At 37.7% G+C, this 16,162-nt stretch overlaps 1 protein-coding gene across 3 annotated transcripts in view; it reads left to right on the forward strand.

The window, feature by feature from the left end:
* Positions 1–16,162, forward strand: part of rock2a (rho-associated, coiled-coil containing protein kinase 2a) — a 209,748-nt gene that overhangs the window by 180,856 nt on the left and 12,730 nt on the right. For all 3 annotated transcript variants that reach the window (XM_059981881.1, XM_059981879.1, XM_059981882.1), the window contains exons 25-27: positions 9,500–9,691; positions 10,779–10,947; positions 15,525–15,595. In XM_059981881.1, the coding sequence (XP_059837864.1) occupies positions 9,500–9,691; positions 10,779–10,947; positions 15,525–15,595 (432 nt within the window). The remainder of the gene's footprint in view (positions 1–9,499; positions 9,692–10,778; positions 10,948–15,524; positions 15,596–16,162) is intronic.

The following is a 16,162-nucleotide window of genomic DNA, read 5'->3' on the forward strand; positions in this document are numbered from 1 at the left end:
TCTCAAATAGTAGAGGTCACCACTTTGTGGAGAAATGATATAAACTCAACCCAGAACATTTGCTTCAAAAATCCCAGAGTACTCCTCCATTCTTTTCCCCATTCTCCTTTCCCATCTCTTATTGGTCCAAGTGTAGAATCTGGGAATATCCGCATAGTACAGGGTTCTTGCAAATGGATCGCGAGTGCAAAGATCCATGAATTCCGTTAAAGTGGTTCTTGCCATACCATTATTCAGTTGCGCAACAGCATTATCTCGAAAAAATACTTGATGCTGTTAGGGAAGGTGCACTTAAGGCGAACAACGGCTGGTTCCCTCTCGTGAATTAGAAATCCAAGTATTGATCTGACAGCTTCAGAGGACCCGATATAGCTGCCTGTCAAATACTGTGTGATTTTTGTCTTCTCTATTCACTGCAAAAATTGCCCGATCACTCAAAGGTGGAATTAGCTCTGAGTATCGTGAGGCGCTGCTGAGACTGGCCATGCGCATGCGTCTTGGTGTCGCGTCCTGATTTCCATGATGGTGGATTGGCTCTCGGGTCAAAATGGGACAGTTGATTTTGGTGAATGAACAATTTTATACAAATATGTAACCCTGAATTTTGCCTGCATTCTGTAAGTTAGCACATTTTAAGTCGATTTAGCCAAAAATAGTGCCACTGTAGTGCACCTTGCACTAATTAGAGGTGATAAACACAGAGCATGAGAGTTTTAGTATTATATAAATAATGGAACTATGGTAAAACTTGTTTATTGTGAAGACCAATCAGAAAGAAGACTTTTCATAGTATTAAGCTCATAGTATTAAACTTCTATAGATGTAACTTGGAGAGCATTTCGACAGGTTGCATCACACTGTCTGGCATGGGGGGGGGGGGGGTGGTTACTGCACAGGACCAAAAGAAACTGCAGAGGGTTGTAAATTTAGTCAGCTCCATCTTGTGTACTAGCCTACAAAGTACCCAGGATATCTTCAAGGAGAGGTGTCTCAGAAAGGCAGCATCCATTATTAAGGACATCCAGCACCCAGGGCTTGTCCTCTTCTCACTGTTACCATCAGGTAAGAGGTACAGAAGCCTGAAGACAGACACACACAGCGATTCAGGAACAGCTTCTTCCCCTCTGCCTCAGATTCCTAAAGGACATTGAAACCTTGGACACTACCTCACTTTTTAAATATATATTATTTCTGTTTTTTGCACTATTTTAATCTATTCAGTATATGTATACTGTAATTTTTAAATTTATTTTATTATTTTATTTTGTGTGGTTTTTTTCTCTATTATGTATTGCTGCTGCTAAGTTAACAAACACATACTGGTACTAATAAATCTGATTCTGATTCTGGCAATCAAACAATGTTCCAACTTCTAGTTTACTTGGTTAATTCTACCCATTTTTCAAGCAACAGTGGCAGCTGGTTCAGCAATGATTACTGGTAGTTCTACACTTGCATTTTCTTCTTTCTATTACTTATTCAGGTATTCCTACCACTTGGTGAATCTGCACATTGAGACGAGACAATTGTCGCTTGATTGTTGTAATTGAAATGAATGTGAACGCACAGCTACAAGTTTACCAAAGAAAGTGATAGGAACTGTTGTCAGTCAATGGGCTTGGAGCCAGAATCGCATAGCACAGAAATACTTTAATCTATCATGCCTGTGCTGACCTTCAAATTGCTATCGATGTTGGATCTGAATGTGAGACCTCCTGTGCCCTTATAATTGAAATACTCATTCAGATGCTTTCCAGGCTTTGTGAGAGTACCTGTTGTCTTCACCTTCTGGACATTGTGTCCTAGGTTACAGCCACTCTCTGGGTGAAAAAATTACCACTAATCCCTCTAAGATAGGCAACCTAATATTCTGCAAATAGGATTACATATTGGGGAGAAAGAGATGCTTAATTTATTTTCTTTCCACAATGCTGCTTCTGTGTTGGACAGACTCAATAGATAGAGCACTCTGAAAACTGAAGGGCAATGCAGTTTTTATTAGGTGAACACAAGGAAGTAAGGGTAGACTACCAACATAATAATATAATTATTAAAATTGAAATCAGTAATTTTGGATGTTCACTCTTAATCTGGAACTCTGTCATATTTTAATTACCATTCCTTAGGCGATTCTTAATCACAAGACTTTTGCTAATCCTTCCTAATTACCCATGACTAAATCTAAAATAGCCTGTTCCCAGCTAGATTCTACAACATAATGCTCTAAGAAGTGATCCTGGATGCATTCCACAAATTTTTCTTGTATGATATCTTTGCCAGTTTGGTTCATCCTATTAATATGTGGATTAAAATCTCCCATTACAATTGCGGTTTCATTCAAATGTACTCCTGATATTTCCCCAGTTATGCTCTACCCTCTCAAGAGGTCACACTTTGGCTGTGTAGACAATTACCCCCGGAGTAATGCCTGTTATTGCCTGTTATTTATGATTATATATAGTTTTTACTAAGTGGGTTTGCTTTGTACTACATAATTTTTACATTTTCTGCCTCAGCTTGTTACACTTGTTAGTTTCCCCTTCGCTGCACTGCGCCTTTGCTTTCCTCACTTTGCCCTGATTTATTAAACATCCTGATCTTGGAACCCTTCTCCATTCCTATATAGTTGAAAGCATCTTCTGATCAATGGAAACCGTTTCTAAGGATTTGATTTCATTTCTTCAAGGTTTCAGTCTACAAATGATTTCTTGCCTATCCCTGTGTGCAGTTACCTGGCTGAATAAATGAATGTCAGATTCTATTGAGCTATGTTACAGGAGTTGCAAAATAAAATCCGAGCACATTGATGCTCTCACAAAGAATGCTTGTCAGCTGTTATTACTACTTTAGGAATTTAAGGAGATCCAATGTGTCGCCAGAGACTATAGGTTTTTGCAGATGTGCAGTGGAGAGCATCCTGACTGGTTGCAGCACTGCCTCATATGGACATTCCACTTTTAAAGGATGCTAAACACAGGGCTGAAGGTGTTATATTTGAATACACAAGTATATGAAACAAGGTATATGATCTTTATAGTTGAAATTGTTAGAAATTGGCAGATATGACGTACACAGAGTTGAGGTTGAAAGAAGATCACAGCTCAAATCTTAACATTCAAGGATACACATCATATTGAAAAGACAGGCAGGGGAGCAGATATCTTCTGGTGGCTTTGTTGGTTAAAAAAAATGAAATCAAATCCTTAGAAGTGATAAAGAATCAGAAGATGTAGAATCCTTGTGGGTGGATTTGAAAAACTGCAAGGGTAAAGAGACCCTGATGAGAGTTATATCCAAGCTTCCAAACAGTAGCCAGGATGTGGGATATAAGTTACTGCAGAGGATAAAAATGACATGTAAAAAGGGCAATGTTACAATGGTCATGGGGTTATTGATATGCAGATAGATTGGGAAAATCAGATTGGTGCTTGATTCCAAGGGAAAGCATTTATAGAATACTTTTTAGAGCAGCTTGTGGTCAAGCCCACTGGTGGAAAAAAGACAATTCTGGATTAAATGTTGTGTAATGTACCAGGATTGACTGGGGAGCTTAATATAAAGGAACCCTTAGGAGGTAGTGATCATAATAATTGTGGTGCATAGTAGCGCAGTGGTTAGCACAGCTCTTTACAGTACCAGTGACCCAGGGTTCAATTCCTGCCGCTGCCTGTAAGGATTTTGTGCATTCTTTCTATGACTGCATGGGTTTTTTGTAGGTGCTTCAGTTTCTTCCCACGTTCCAAAAACATACCAGTGAGAAGTTTAATTGATCATTGTAAATTGTCCTGAGATTAAATTCAGGGGGTTGCACAGCGGCATGGCCTGAAGGGCCTATTCCGTGCTGCATCTCAATAAATAAACAAATATCATAGAACTCACCCTGCAATTTGAGAGGAGAAGCAAAAATCGGATGTATTGGTATTATAATGGAGTAAACAGAGCTATAGAGGTATAAGGAAAGCTGGCCAAAGTTGATTCAAAAGGGCACTTGCAGGAATGATGGTAGAGCAGCACTGGCTGGAGTAGCTCAGAGGATCAGTTCACAACAAAGAAGAAGCAGCATTCTAAAGGAGAATGAGGCAACGATGGCTGACGAGGGAAGTCAAAGACAGTATATAAGCAAAAGACAGCTTATGCAATATTGCAAAATTAGTGGGAAGCTAGAGGACTTGGGAGCTTTTCAAAATCAACAGAAGGCAACTAAAACTGCATTAAAGAAAGGGTAAGTTAGCCAATAATACAGAAGAGGATACCAAAAGTTTTTTTTTTCAGGTATATAAAGAATGAAAGTGGACTTTGGACCACTGGAAAATGATACTGGAGGAGGAGTAGTAATGTGGGGCAAAGAAATGCTGGGTGAACTGAATGAGTATTTCATGTCACATGTCAGAAATTCAAGAGTGTCAGGGGAAGAATCAGTATGGTTGCTATTACTAAGTAGTACCATTGGAAGCTGAAAGGTCTGAAGGTGTAGAAGTCACCTGGACCAGAATGACTTCACTCCATGGTTCTGAAAGTTGTAGCTGAAAAGATTGTGGAAGCATTAGTCATGATCTTTAAAGAGTCACCAGATTTTGGAATGTCTCTGGAGGATTGGAAATTGCAATGTCACTCCACATTTTAAGAAGGAATGGAGGCAAAAGACATGGAGACACATGATAAAGCGGGCTTGAGGGGAAATCATGCCTGACAAATTTGTTGGAATCCTTTGAGGAAATAACAGGCAAGATAGACAGAGAAGAATTAATGGAAATTGAATTTTGGAAGACCTCTGACAAGGTGCCACACATGCAGCTGCTAAACAAGATAAGAACCCATGGAAAGATACCAGCATGCACAGAAGATTGGCTGAGTGGCGGAAGGCAAATTGTATGAACAAAAAGAGTCTTTTCTGTTGGCTGCTGGTGGTTGGTAGTGTTCCACAGGAGTCTGTTGGTCTGCTGCTTTTCATTATGTGTCAATAAATTGGATGATGGAATTCATGGCTTTTGTGGTCAAGTTTGTAGATGATACAAGCAGTGATTGGACAGGTAATGCTGAGAAGCAGGGTGTCTTACAATGTTGGAAAGTGTACGGTCATGCACTTTGGTGGAAGAAATAAACGGACAGACTATTATTTAGATGGAGAGAGAATTCAAAATGCAAAGATGCAAAGGGACTTGGGAGTCCTTGTGCAGGATACCCTAAAGGTTAACCTCCAGGTTGAGTCAGTGGTGAAGAAGGCAAATGCAATGTTGGTATTCATTTCTAGAAGTATAGAATATAAGAACAGGGATGTAATGTTGAGGCCCTATAAGGCACTCATGAGACCACACTTGGAGTATTGTGTGCAGTTTTGGGCTCCTTATTTTAGAAAAGATAGACTGATAGGAGAGGGTTCAGAGAAGATTCATGAGAATGATTCTAGGAACGAAAGAGTTACCATATGAGGAACATCTGGCAGCTCTTAGGCCTTATTCCCTGGAGACCAGGAGAATGATGGGGGATCTCCTAGAAACATTTCGAACATTAAAAGGCCTGAACAGATTAGATGTGGCAAAGTTATTTCCCATGGTAGGAGAGTCTATGACAAGAGGGCACGACTTCAGGACTGAAGAACATCCATTTAGAACAGAGATGTGGGGAAATTACTTTAGTCAAAGGGTGGTAAATCTGTGGAATTTGTTGCCACAAGCAGCTGTGGAGGCCAAGTCATTGGATACATTTAAAGCAGTAATAGATCGGTTTTTGATTATCTAGGCATCAAAGGGTATGGGGAGAAGGCAGGGGAGTGGGAATGACTGGAAGAATTGGATCAACCCATGATTGAATGATGGAGCATACTCAATAGGCTGAATGGCCTGCTCCCATATCTTACGGTCTTATGATCTGTAAAATGCTTTGGACACAGATTAGAAGAATCGGCAAAGAAGTGGCAGATGGAATACAGTATTGGGAAGTGTATAATCATGCATTTTGATAGAAGGATTCCCTGGAAAGGTTAACTTGCAGGTTGAATCGGTAGCATTCATTTCACAAGCACTGGAATACAAAAGAAAGCTGAGAGCTAGATGTCCTATACCCACTAGAGTTATTAACATCATTATTAATAAAATTATCTACAACAGGGTCTTCTAAAATATACTCACTGACAATGTCATTGCACTCATCCTGCAAACTGGATTCTACCTCGATAATCAATTAAGGGAAAATCTGCAGATGCTGGGAAGCTGAGCAACACACATAAAATGCTGGAAGAACTCAGCAGGCAAGGCAGCATCTATGGAAAAGAGTTTAGTCAATGCTTCAGGCCAAGACTCTTCATCAGGACTAGTAACAGATACATCTATTCTATTCAGGCACATCAACCTTCCCTTGTGTTCCAGTATTCCTTTGCCAGTCTTTTTACTGGATAAATTCTTCAAGCATTCATTTCGAGAGTACTAGAATATAAAAGCAAGGATGTAATGCTCAAAGTAATTGTATTATCAGTATGCATGTATGTCACCATATACAGCCTTGAGATTCATTTTCTTGTGAGCAGACAGAGCATATCCAAGTAACATAATAAAATGAATGAAAGACCGCATGCAACAGAAGGGCCAAACCTATTTTTATGTATTCTTTGGCATAGTGCTCCAAAACCAACTTGGAAAATTTACAAAGAAAAATAAGAACTGACATGACAAATTTCAGAAAAGATTATGTATTCTTGAATGCACTTAAATTAAAGCTACCTAGGACAGATGGGGAAAGAGGAATAATCTTACATTAAAAATCTACACAACAGTTAGATAAAACTTCTAAGCATATATTTTCATCAACGATAACAGGATTCAGTACTCCATGCGAACATATGCAATTCTGATGAGGAGTATACACCACTAAACTTAAAAGAGAGTACAACCCAGAAAAATGAAGACATTATCACTATTGAAGAAAAAGTTAACCAATGAAAGAATATATCATAAAAAATATCATAAATACATAATAAAAGACCAACAAATTCAAGATGATAAACATAGAGAAGAAAACGAATACAATCCAATACATTTCAGGATCCATATCAGTTTAGCTCGATTTGATTACTTACACAGGCACAATTATGTGGCAAACATCATTCATCAAAACCTTGCTTTAGAATACAAACATCTAGAAGAAATCATACCTTACTATAAATACAAGCAAGATCCAGTTTTAGAGTCAGAATCCCACAATTGTTTTTATGATTGATCTGTTATTATAGATCAGACACTCCTTAATAACCATCCATATATATTAACGCAGGATAACAAGCAAGAACAACTCACTAAATAGATATAGCCATTCCAAACACATAAACTTACAGAAACTAACAAGTGAAGAACCAGAAATATGCTGAATTAAGAGAGGAAATTGAAAGACTTTAGAACATAAGCAAGGTATACATTGTCCCATTAGTAATATATACAATTGTTATCATTCCAAATGCACTACACAATAGCATTAAACATTTAGGGCTACACAAAAATATCTATGTAAATCTTCAGAAAACCACAATACTAAAATACTCTGAAAGTTCCTTGCAATTGAGAAATGAGCATGCTTGGCTACGCCTGCACCTCCGGTTATACCAGCTTGAGATGAGAAAAACTTGTTTAAAAAAAAATAATGTCAAGAGCATGAGACAAAGAATCTTTCAAAAGTGAGTCCAAAAGTTGTGGGAACAGTTCAGTGGTGGGGTTAGTAAAGTTATATCCACTGGTTCAAGGGCCTGATGACTGAAGGGTAGTTGTTTCTGAACCTGGTGCTGTGGGTCCTGAGGCTCTTATACCACCTTCCTGATTCAGTTTCGAAAGAGCATCTATAGAAATTTGTCAGATCTTTAGATATCATGTCAAATCTTCACAAACTTCTAATGAAGTAGAGTCCCTGTTGTGATTTCTCTGTATCTGCATTTATGTGCTGTGCCAAAGGCAGATCCTCTGAAATGATCACATCAAGGAATTAAAGTTGCTGCCCCTCTCCACCTTTGATTTCCCCCAAAGAGGTCTGGCTCATGGACCTCCCAGTTTCCTCCTTGTGAAGTCAACAATCAGCTCCTTGGTCTTACTGACATTGAGTGAGAGGTTATTATGGCATCACTAAGCCTCTCCTGTATGCTGTTCAATCTCCCTCCTATATGCTGATTTGTCTCCACCTTTGATTTAACCAATAACAATGGGTGTCATCAGTATACTTAGATACGGCATTAGAACTGTGCTTAACCTCATAGTCGTAAGTATAAAGTGAGTAGAGTGGTGGTGGGGTATGTGTGTGCACACAACCTTATAGTGCACCTGTGCTGATGGAGATTGTGAAGATATTATTGCCAGTCCAGACTGGGGTCTGCAAGTGAGGAAATCAAGGGTCCAATTGCACAAAGAGGTATTGAGGCCAAGGTATTGAAGCTTTTTAATTAGTTTTCAGGGGATGATGGTATTGAATGTCGAGCTGTAGTCAAGAGCATCCTGATGTATGCATCAGATATATGCATTTTGCTGCCCAGATGTTCCAGGATTGAATGAAGAGCCAATGAAATGGCACCTATTGTGCTGATAGACAAATTAAAGCAGATCTAAGTCACTTCTCAGGCAGGAGTTGAGAAGTTTCATCACTAATCTCTCACATCACAGTGGTTCTAAGTGTTACTGGATGATGGTCATTGAGGCAGATTACCACATTCTTCTTAGGCACTGGTATAATTTCCTGAAGCAAGTTTTATAAGGCATTTGTGAGACCACATTTGGAGTTTTGTAAGCAGTTTAGGGCCACATATCAAATAAAAGATACACTGCCATTGGTCAGAGTCCAGAGGAAGTTAACAAGAATGTAAGTATTAATGTATGAGGAGCATTTCATGGCTCTGGGCCTGTACTCACTGTCATTTACAAGAATGAGGGTGGGTGGAGGGATCCCATTGAAACTTAATACTGAAAAGACTCGTGGAAAGGATGTTTCCAGTAGTGGAAGAGTCTACAAGCAGAGGGCACAGCCTCAGAATAGAAGGAAGCCCCTTTACAACAGAAAGGAGAAGCAATTCCTTTAGCAAGAGGGTGGTGAATCTGGAATTCATTGCCAGGATTGGCTGTGGAGATCAAGCCATTGGGTTTATTTAAAGCAGAGGTTGATAGCTTTTTAATTAGTAAGGGTGCCAAAGCTTATATAGAAGAGACAGGAGAAATTGGATTGAGAGGAGAAATAAATCGGCCATGATTCACAGAGCAGACCTGATGGGCCAAATATCATAATTTTATTCCTATATATTCTAGTCTCAAAAAGAATACTAGAGTCAAATGTGCTTAGTTTTGTGAAGTTGAATGTTGCATGTTACACTGTTGATGAAATATGTACAAATTTATTCAGTAACCATGTTCTTTAAGTGAAAGATTTTTTTTTTTTGCAGACATACTTTGGGACTTCTCAGTGGGCAAATTGTTCTTTGCTTAAGGAATTACATTCTCAAATGCAAATTCTCAAGAAAATAGTTTTTATCTTTCAGGCTGTCAATAAATTAGCGGAAATTATGAATCGTAAGGATATGAAGAGGGACCATGGGAAGCGTGGAAATGACACTGATGTTCGTAAAAAAGAAAAAGAAAATCGAAAACTGCAATTGGAGCTAAGGTCAGAGCGGGAAAAATTAACACAAATGATGATCAAATACCAGAAAGAGCTCAATGAAATGCAAGCGGTAAGATGATGCATGAAGTTTGCTCTGCAGGCAAAGATAGAAATTTTTATTCGTTAAGATCCCAGTTGTGATATGTGCAGACTCTGTCAATTTTATTATGTAGCAGTGCTTCAATTTCTTCTGCTCTTTGTTCTGTTACAATGGTTTGTAACGATGTTCCAGTACACATGCCTCTCATTTTCAGGGGATTAATTCTGCAAATGTTCTCAAAAGCAGATAAGTGGCCGAGGACAGCACAGTAAAATTTTATATTCTGATGTGCAGACAGTTACTTTGTAAAGTAATAGCTTGGGAAGAAACTTTGAAACACATTTTACACATAATATAAAAGCTTTGAAAAGCAGATGCTAACTGAAGCAAAATATGTACAAATTAAAGTTTACTTAAAAATGAAATTTTTTAACATGTTATTATTTGAAGACATGTAGGTGTGTTGATAAAAGGCAGAATTTTGGTGTGGATATCTTGTTACAATATAAGAACCTGTCACTTTCTGAAGAAGAAATAAGCATTATTAAACAGGTCAGATGAAGAATCTTCAGGTGTATGTTGTTTCTTCTGACATCCGTTTCCCATGAAGAGTATGTGATGAGATCCCTGGTCTATCAAATTATTTAACAAAATAAAGTGACTTGTAAGTGGCATGTATTGGTGAGGTTTGAGAAAAGAGAATTAGTTGATTCAGCAAAGAATGCAGCAGTAAACAATGGGTGGAATTGATGTTTTTTTAGTCGAGTTAAGGGTCAGTTGAGCAATCCTATAAGCTCTGCTAGGGGAAAGTAGTGGGAAGCAATTGTAAAGAAATTGTTTCTGGTTCATGTGAAAGTAATGATAAAGTACTGAAGTCATGAGAAAGGATGTTTGGAGATTGGGTACTAGAATGTAGAAAACATTTAATGTATAAAAAGAATAATAGCAAAATCAAACAGCAGCTTTTAATAAAGTAAAAAAAATGAAGTAAAGCTCATATGGAAGCAAAAGCAATACAGATAAGGCATGTGTTTAATTATTTGCACTAGAGTTCTGTTTTTTAAGGGTTATTTTGTATAAATAACCATAATTCACTGATACAATAATCTTCCCACAGCAAATTGCAGAAGAAAGTCAGGTGCGTATTGAACTGCAGATGGCATTAGACAGCAAAGACAGTGATATTGAACAGCTTCGTTCACAGCTACAGCTAATACATGTGGGCCTAGATACTACTAGTATTGGTAGTGGTCCTGGTGATGCAGAAGCAGATGATGGATTTCCTGGTATGTATAGCTTACTCCCTAATTTAAAAAAAAACATGTCTTTGGGTAATTAAACTTTAAAATGTAGTTAATATTTTAGTGGTTATTTAATGTCCTGATTAATACTTGTTCAGTGTAATGTCTGTGACTAGGATACTGTAATTGTACAATTTATGTAACAAATGCTGTTAAATTTAATATGGATAAATGCTTCACATGATAGTTTTGATGGAAATCAGTCAAGCTGTTTGCACCAGCGCCATTTCCCTAGTTGACTAGGTGTCAGTTTGACTTTTATTCTTTACATCCTTTACATCCCGAGTGTTTTCTCATCTTTTATATGAGCTTGTTTGAATTCTCTCATTTAAAATCCTTGTTCTCACTGTCTATTCAAACACCAAAAATTTTCTAGTGGTGGTACTTCTGCAGTTTTCCTTAGCCTTTAAGTACATTTTCATTCTCTGATTTTTAACCTTCAGCTTTATTCAGAATTCTCTCAATCCCCTTACTTTCACTGTTATCCTTGCTGTATCTCTTATAAGAGCATAAGAACAAAGTAGAAGTAGGCTGCTGTGCCATTCAGTCAAATTATGGGTGCTCTGAACTTTAGCTTTTTGTGCCTATCCTTCTGATGTTTGATTTCCTTGTTTAAAAGCCTATCTTGGAGTTGAATAGACTTACTGGCTCATCCACAACTCTCTTTGGTAGAGATATCCTGGTTTTAAACTCTTAAGATGAAATTCCTCTATCTTGAGCTGTCACAGCTTTGTTTTGCAATACTTTTTCCATAGCTTTTGTTTCTTCCACATAACCACTCCTCCTCCCCCCCCATTTGTCAAACCACCACAGAATCTTTCATGATGTCAACTAATATGTATAGAGATATAATTCCACTCTCTATAGCTGGTGTACTTATTCCTGTGTTCAAAATCCAATCCTAAGTTTCTCTGTCACTTCAAATTATTGCCTCTCAATCTTCTATAATAACACTTTCAATATTAATGTAGGAGTGGGAGCACTTAATAGGACTGAGCTGATCTACGATGCAAGTTCCTAATTACTAACTAAACTTGGCAACATTTTGAGGGCACTGTAGCTTCCCCACAGGATTAACAGCAAGTCTTTCATCTGGTTCGTGTATCCTCTCTCTCAAAAAGCCATATTATACAGTAAAATGTCTTCACTGACCTGAATGACCATAGTAATTCATTGTTTAAGTAAATAGGTACTAAAATGCCATTAAAACAATTTTTATTTCCAATTGAAATTTAGCTGTTTCATTCAGGTACAAAAGGTTACAATATTTAAGTGAAAACTAGAATTCCCAATCTAAACCTCTCCATCAAAGTGAACCATTTAATCCTCAATCAGATTTTGTTGACAAGCCACCTGCCAGATGTACATTAAAGGTGCAAAATAAATACTCCCCATTAGCTCTTCATATTTTGGTGAATGGATGTTTTGATATGCCATACAGTAAAACTTTCTAGTAGATTATGAAAAGACAGTAAAGGTTTTGTGCAACATGCTGTGGGATGATTTGCCCTTCTAATCAAAGTGAATCCGCTTCCTGATCGGGAGATGGCATGTGTAATGAACCAGAATTGATTAGAGAGCTTCGGGATCAGTAATCATAATATGATAGTACTAGCCCTGCAATTTGAGGAGAAGGTAAAGTCGGATGTATCAGTATTACAGTGGAGTAAAGGGAATTACAGAGGTATGAGAGAGGAGCTGGTCAAAATTGATTGGAAAAGAGCATTGGCAGGGATGGCAGCAGAGCAGCAATGGCTAGAATTTCTGGGAGCAATTTGGAAGGCACAGGATATATACATCCCAAATAGGAAGAAGTATTCTAAAGGCAGGTTGACACAACCATTGCTGACAAGAGAAATCAAAGCCATTATCAAAACCAAAGAATATAATAGAGCAAAAAGCAGTGAGAAGTTAGAGGATTGGGAAGCTTTTCAGGACTAACAAAAGGAAACTAAAGTCATAAAGAAGGAAAAGATGGAATACTTCATAGATAATGGAATGAATTGTATTGCTCTCTTGTATCAGCTAGTATAGAATTCTAAAATTATTATATTATAGTTTGAAAAAAATAGTTTCATCCACCCAACTAAAAATATTTTGCAAGACAAAATGTTGTATATAATTAACTTATTTCATTCTTTTACTTTTTGACTACTTTTGTTCAATTTAATTTAATGTTTTATCCTTGTCTGCACTAATTAAAACAATGGAAAGTAAACATCTTCACTTTTCTACTTGTCTTGTCACCTTGGTTTTCTCAGTTCGAATCACTCAATCCCACACCACGGAGTCCATGTCTTTTAGCTACAAGCGTTCTTCCACTTCTGTCACCATTGACACTAAGCCCTCTTATTCTCACCTTCATGGTTTTGATTATGAGTCTGGCTCAGACGACGATACAGAGACCATTGTACACGTACAGTCTGACCCTGATTCTGAAACTGAGCTTGAACCTGATTCTGCAGGTGATGTACTGCATGTGATAAAGCTCTTTCTGCTTGTGTTTATTAAAACTCAGATATTAGAGTATGCCTGGCGTTCTTTATAACAACAAAGAATGTTGTTTGAAGGAGATGCACAAATGAGGATACAGAAGAAAATTGATCGTTAAAATGCACTGCAAAAATTCAATTTTATCTTTAAAAAAATCTATCTTGCTTAACTGGAATTGATCTACCTGTAGAAACTAAATTTCTATGAATATGTTTAGCTAAAAATGCTAGTGAAAGTGCTAAAACATAACCTATTAACTTCCAAATTGTTGGCTTAGCTGATTAGCCTAACCCCTAGTGTTGATCACGTGGCTTTTTGTTCTGGCTTAATATGCAAATTCGAGATTAAAGCTGATTTTTATTTTAAGAGCTGTGATATTTACACAAATTTCAATTTGAGTTTGGATGTCAAATTTTATCTATTAGCAGATTTTGGGTTCTTTGGGTCACTTAATTAAGTGTATAAGAATATTATTCTAAATCGCCATAATTTATGGCTGAAGAACCTGCATAGGTTTCAAGTTGTGATTGGAAATAGTTCTGCAATTCTCTTTTAAATTTATTTAGTTTTATTTAGTTTAAGCTTGGCAAAAATTGCTCCATTGCTTTTTTCACACTGGCAGATATTTTCAAGATTCCAAATTCAAAGTAAACGGTGTCTTATGGATATTTGGAACATAAGAATTTATTGTTGAAGTTGCTGAAGCTTACAGCTCCAGGAGTGTGGGTACATCCTCTTGATAGTATGTCAATAGAGTATGTATAAGTTAGACTGGTGAGGTGGGGTGGGAGGTTAGTTTTCATAGACATCTACAACACATTACTGGCCCTTCGGTCCACAGAGTTCACTCAAGTTTCAAAAGGCATACTCTCCAATCCATGCAACATCCTCGTCAATCTCCTCTGCACTCTTTCAATAGTATCCACATCCTTCCTGCGGTGAGGTGACCAGAATTGAACACAGTACTTCAAGTGGGGTCTAACCGAGGTCTTGTATATCTGCAACATTACCTCACGGCTCCTGAACTCAAATCCATGGTTGATGAATGCCAACACACCATATGCCTTCTCAATAACACTGTCAACCTGCACAATAACTTTGAGTGTCCTATGGATACGGAATTCAAGATCTCTGATCCTCCACATTGCTAGAAGTCTTACCATTAATATTATATTCTGCCTTCATATTTGACCTTCCAGTATGAACCACCTCACACTCTGGGTTGAACTCCATCTGCCTCTTCTCAGCCCAGTTCTGCATCCTATCAATGTCCTGATGTAACCTCTGACAACCCTCCAGACTATCCACAACACCCCCAAACTTAATAACCCACCCTACTTCATCCAAGTCATTTATAAAAATCACAAAGATGAGGGGTCCCTAAACAGATCCCTGCGGAACATCACTGGTCATCGACCTCCATTCAAAACATGAAACATCTGCAACCACCTTCAGAGGGCAAGCCAATTCTGGATCCACAAAGCAAGGTCTCCTTGGATCCCATACCTCCTTAGTTTCTGATTGAGCCTTGCATGGGGAACCTTATCAAATGCCTTACTGAAATCCATATACACTAAATCCACTGCTCTGCCTTCTTTAATGTGTTTTGTTAAATCCTCAAAGAGTTCAATCAGGGCTCTAAGGAAGGACCTGCCCTTGACAAAGCCATGCTGACTATCCCTAATCAGCTAGTCTCTCCAAATGCTAATAAATCCTTCCTCTGAGAATCTTCTTGAACAACTTGTCCATCACTGAAGTAAGACTCACCATGGGAAGCTCTAGCTTGCTCCCTCTTGCACAGAAATGCTGATGTGTTAAATGTCTCCTATAATAACTTTAATGAGGAGAAAGGAAGAGAAAGGTAAGAGCTGGGGTTGATGGGATACATGAGAGAGCATAGGTTGCAGAGAGATGTGTGTGGGAGAATTGGAATGCTGCGTGTGTTCATGAGCTGGATCAATTCAGTAATATTAACGTCCTCCTGTGTCATAAGAAAGGGATACTGATATCACCCATTTGGTACCCGGAACTTTAGCCTAATTGTCATTGTTTTTAATTGCTTTTTGTAGAATCCAGACTGGAAGGCTGGCTTTCCTTGCCCATGAGAAATAACACAAAAAAATTTCTGTGGCGGAAACAGGTATATGAATAAATTCTTTATTATTAACCAGACTAGCTGTCCCTTGCCTGATTAAAATGTATTACTTGTAATTATGTTGGTAGTTAAGATCTCGAACTTGTGGCAATTTGCATACAGTGGCGCAGATAGTAATGACTATCTTTACTAGAGCACTTAAAGGTAGCTATCAGCGCAGGGGAATAATATACCTGCTTATAGCTTTGATAAATGGACATTTTATTTTATTTGCAAATTTCGGGTGATTTGCAGGCAGAAACAGAACATGTTCAGTTACTTTTATGCAAATATTTTGTTTAAAGTTTATTTTTTAAAGAACAATTTGAGTCAATTTGGCTAAGTATTTTTTGTTAAAGACAGACAAATTATTTAATTAAGGTTGATATCTACTCTGGGTATTTGCTTCCACATGTTCTAGAGTTATGGAATTTCAATATTCCTTCCTAAAAATTGGTTTGGCATCCATGGCTAAATCTGTCTGGATCATGTGTTTTCAAATTGTTTACTATTCTAGAATAATTCTGGAGAATAAACATATTCTCAGAGACTATTTTGAAGTTAAAGAAAAAA

Source organism: Hypanus sabinus, chromosome 10, assembly GCF_030144855.1.
Source record: "Hypanus sabinus isolate sHypSab1 chromosome 10, sHypSab1.hap1, whole genome shotgun sequence".
Taxonomy (NCBI): domain Eukaryota; kingdom Metazoa; phylum Chordata; class Chondrichthyes; order Myliobatiformes; family Dasyatidae; genus Hypanus; species Hypanus sabinus.